The following is a 3812-nucleotide window of genomic DNA, read 5'->3' as shown; positions in this document are numbered from 1 at the left end:
GAAGTGATACGGTGGTCGGAGCCGACATGTTAATGTGTTTCACGTGGTCCCTATTTATGTTTACACGGACCGATTCGGACGAGTTTGTGGTGCAGAATGAGCAGGCCCGCAGAGCCCCACGGAGCGCGGCTCCACTTCAAACGGACGTGGGGAGCGCTCGAGACGCCGCGCACTTCAAAGGTGCGGCGCGGTGAGACGCGCACTGCTCATTCCAGGTTATGGGCTTAAATGTTTCCAAACATGCACAATTGTAACAAAAAAAAACGGATACGAAGGGAAATGCTTCATAATGCAAAATGCACGTTCTTATGTCCGCTAGGGAAAACTAAAGTTTGGCATCGATACTTTGACATTTACCTCGTAATTGTAACGTGAATGCATTCACGACATTAATACATTTTCTAATATGGCTCATAGTGCGTGATTTATGCCAAAGTTTGACCAAGTCTCTGGAAGGGATTTCTAAAAGAATACAAGTCACTATGGGACTCTCTTAAAAAACAGCTAGTGGGAAGAGTTGACCTTTTCTTATGAGTAGCCTTCTTTTACACACTTAGCCTACTTCTATGGTACTCATTTGAATAGTTGGAAATGCCATGCGATCGGCTGAGAAAGCTAATTTTTCAAGCTGAATGGCCTAATGTCCCAGGGCTAAGGCGAGCAGGGAGGAGGCGGGCAGCGTCCTCGATGCGGGTTAAAGTATTCAATAGTCTGCCTAGAGTCGAGCGCTTTGATCCCGCCGCTGCCGGCGCCTAAAAACAACATAACTTGTCTGCCTATTAAGGAGACTGACGAATCGTGACAGATTGTTTATGCCTAACAATTAGCGACGGAGGCGCTTCCCTGAGAACTGACACCGCAAAAAGTGGTTTTACTTTTTTGTAAATGTTGATGAGTAAAGTAGTTAGATTGAAAAATAACATTTAATGACACAAAAAGTAATTCGGTTCATGTCATTTGTGTTTCAACTTAGATAAGGTTTTTGACAAATTATTCGTGTGATATGGAGATACAAGTATTTTCTTACACAATGAGAGGGCCGATCTTCTTTAATGGGCAAAAAGTCTGCAAATAATTGCACCGGTTTAAGTAGGCAGGTAAACCGTCCTCCTCGCTTCAATCTCTAGTTGGCTACACACTACGCCCTCCTCCTCCTCCTCCTCCTCCTACGTCGACTTTTTACTTCCAGGGATGTAGTCAAAGGGTAAATATCCCCATGATCCCTCCCCAAGCCCGATAATTACCCCTAAATGACTACGAAGGCTTGTGTGTTTCAATCTGATTAGAGCCCCGCAGCCATCAATAAGCAGCGCTCTACAAGAGGCCCGTCACGTTAGGGACTTAACTGTTGCGCAATACTCCACCAAGCCACCATCCCGGATGTTTCAGCGCGTAAACCAAACGACTTTACGCATAACATTTTAACCGATACATATTAAAATGGCAATTGCACATTCAATCTCCGCCGGTGATAATATATGTCCCCACAGTTATTCAGTATCGTGTTGCAATTCCGATCTGACTGTTTGTTTTTGTGGGATTACAACTCTTTTATAGTCCTACAAGTGACCCCCCCAAAAACCCGACGGCCTATGTTTATCTTTGAACAGAGCGACTTTATGGTTGACTTTGCCACTCGCATCGCCTTGGTGTTTGTTTCTGGGGGGGAAACACGGCCAGCCCATCTCGTCCCTGATTGGCCAACGCGTCCCCAGCGCCTGCCTTAAAGCAGTGCACTTCACTTTACCCTCATAAAAACATGAGGATACCATAAGAACACATACACCAAAGCAAACTTTTTGCCATTTATTTCCACTCCCAAGTTTTGCCCACAACCGATATCGGTCGGACCTGTATGGCCCCATCTGCCGCCATGTCCACTCTAACAGTTGGTTTGAAGACCGAAGACGTCCCCTCGCGCTCTCTCCTCGTCAGCCGGAGCGACATGCAGCAGACGAGCCTCAGTCCACCGGAGGAGACGGTGAAGCCCAAAGTGGCCATTCTCCCCTTCAGCGTCGAGGCGCTGATGGCTGACAGAAAACCCAGTCGGGATTTGTCATCCCACGACCACTCGTCCGTCGCCGGGACGTCCCACGCGCTGGGCGTACGGATGGGCTCCCTCTCCAATTTGGATAGTTCGGTTTCTTCTCTTTCCATGGGCTCCTCGTTTTCTGTGGGCGACATCATGAACATGCAGGACGACGTGCAGATTAAACCCGAGAGTCCGGACAGCAAGGACAGGAATTCCTGGTTACAGAATCCTCGTTTTTCTCCCACGCCTCCACGTAAGTTCCCGTTTTATTTCACCTCCCGACTAGTAGCCTACTTATAAGCCTATACATGTTGCGTTGTTTCTCGATGTTCAGTGAAGTCACTGTGCTCTCATGGCAGCCTATTTCCTCCTGCATTTAATGCTATTGCCCTCTTGTATAAAAATATGCCAATGCCTCAAGCTGCGCCTCCTGTCTTACACGCTGGGAATCTGACAAACATCCGCTCTTTTTTTTCACAGGACGGCTGAGTCCTCCTGCCTGTCCCCTGAGGAAGCACAAAACCAACCGAAAGCCCCGGACCCCGTTCACCACGTCCCAACTCCTGGCCCTGGAGAGGAAGTTCCGCCAGAAGCAATACCTCTCCATCGCCGAGCGCGCAGAGTTCTCCAGCTCCCTCAACCTGACAGAGACACAAGTGAAAATATGGTTCCAGAACAGACGGGCGAAAGCCAAGCGGCTCCAGGAGGCGGAATTGGAAAAACTGAAAATGGCAGCCAAGCCTATGCTTCCTCCAGCTTTTGGAATTTCCTTTCCTCTCGGTGCGCACGTCCCGGGGTCTTACGGTGGCTCCCATCCGTTCCATAGGCACTCTCTGCCTGTGTCACCCGTAGGACTGTACGCTGCTCACGTCGGATACAGTATGTACCATCTCGCTTGAGCGGGGACCACGGACCATAGCGCGCTGTCCGGCTGACCTCATGGGCACCACCGGGCCCCATCAGCAGAAGCATGGGTGTAAGGGCTGTAGGCGCTTGCACCGTGACTGCTGTAGGGCCTACATGTTCATGATGACCTGATAGTAAAATGTTGGACAACAGGACAGCATATTCCACAGAGTGTGTGTCAAAGATAGCCCCCCTGTCTTGACAATTCGTGGCGGGCTTGGACTTCGGCCAGATTTAAAGGGCTATACAAACAATGGGCGACGGTGGCGAACAGTGTGTGTCGTTTTGCACCTACAAAATAACAATCCCCAGGTAGGTTGGGCTCTGACTCTGGGTTCGTGACACACCCCAACCCCGTTCACGTTGCGTTCATAGACATGATGATGCACACATATAGTGGGTCACTAACTGTCATCAAATGCTCTTTTTTGCTAAATTAGAGAACCACAGCATTGTATAACAGCACTGTCTGTTTGTCGGAATGATTCCCTTCGAAAGGGATTTGTGTACTGTAAAATATGTATATTTGAAGAATACCCTCATTTATATTATGACTATATTTGTGACATAAATTAACAATAAATTGTTTATTCTTTTCATGAAGCAGTTGTTCGTCTTGACTGGCACAATTCGTTAATCTAATCAGGTAAATAGAATGTTTAGGCGTAGGCCTACTATTTATTTAAGTAGGCCTACTTATTGCGTGCAAATAAAATCTAAATTGCTTCCAAAAATTATAAACAAAAATAAACAATCAACCAACCAAACCAGCAAACAAATCATATGCAGACAATTCCACAACAATCTAATGCCTCACTTTAAAGGCTGTATACCTGTTTATTATGGGGGTGAATTATAGGCTACATATTTGTTC

The 3812-nt window shown here is 47.2% G+C and overlaps 1 protein-coding gene across 1 annotated transcript; it reads left to right on the top strand.

Moving 5' to 3' along the window:
• The first annotated feature begins 1776 nt into the window (after positions 1–1776).
• msx1a (muscle segment homeobox 1a) lies at positions 1777–3499 on the top strand. Its single transcript, XM_056606323.1, has 2 exons — positions 1777–2285; positions 2513–3499. The coding sequence occupies exons 1-2, from the start codon at positions 1856–1858 to the stop codon at positions 2929–2931; spliced, it is 849 nt and encodes a 282-aa protein (XP_056462298.1). The 5' UTR covers positions 1777–1855; the 3' UTR covers positions 2932–3499.
• The last annotated feature ends 313 nt before the right edge of the window (positions 3500–3812 follow it).

Source organism: Gadus chalcogrammus, chromosome 13 (genome assembly GCF_026213295.1).
Source record: "Gadus chalcogrammus isolate NIFS_2021 chromosome 13, NIFS_Gcha_1.0, whole genome shotgun sequence".
Lineage (NCBI taxonomy): Eukaryota > Metazoa > Chordata > Actinopteri > Gadiformes > Gadidae > Gadus > Gadus chalcogrammus.
Note: the sequence above shows the minus strand (reverse complement) of the source record. Positions and strands in the feature narration are given on the sequence as shown.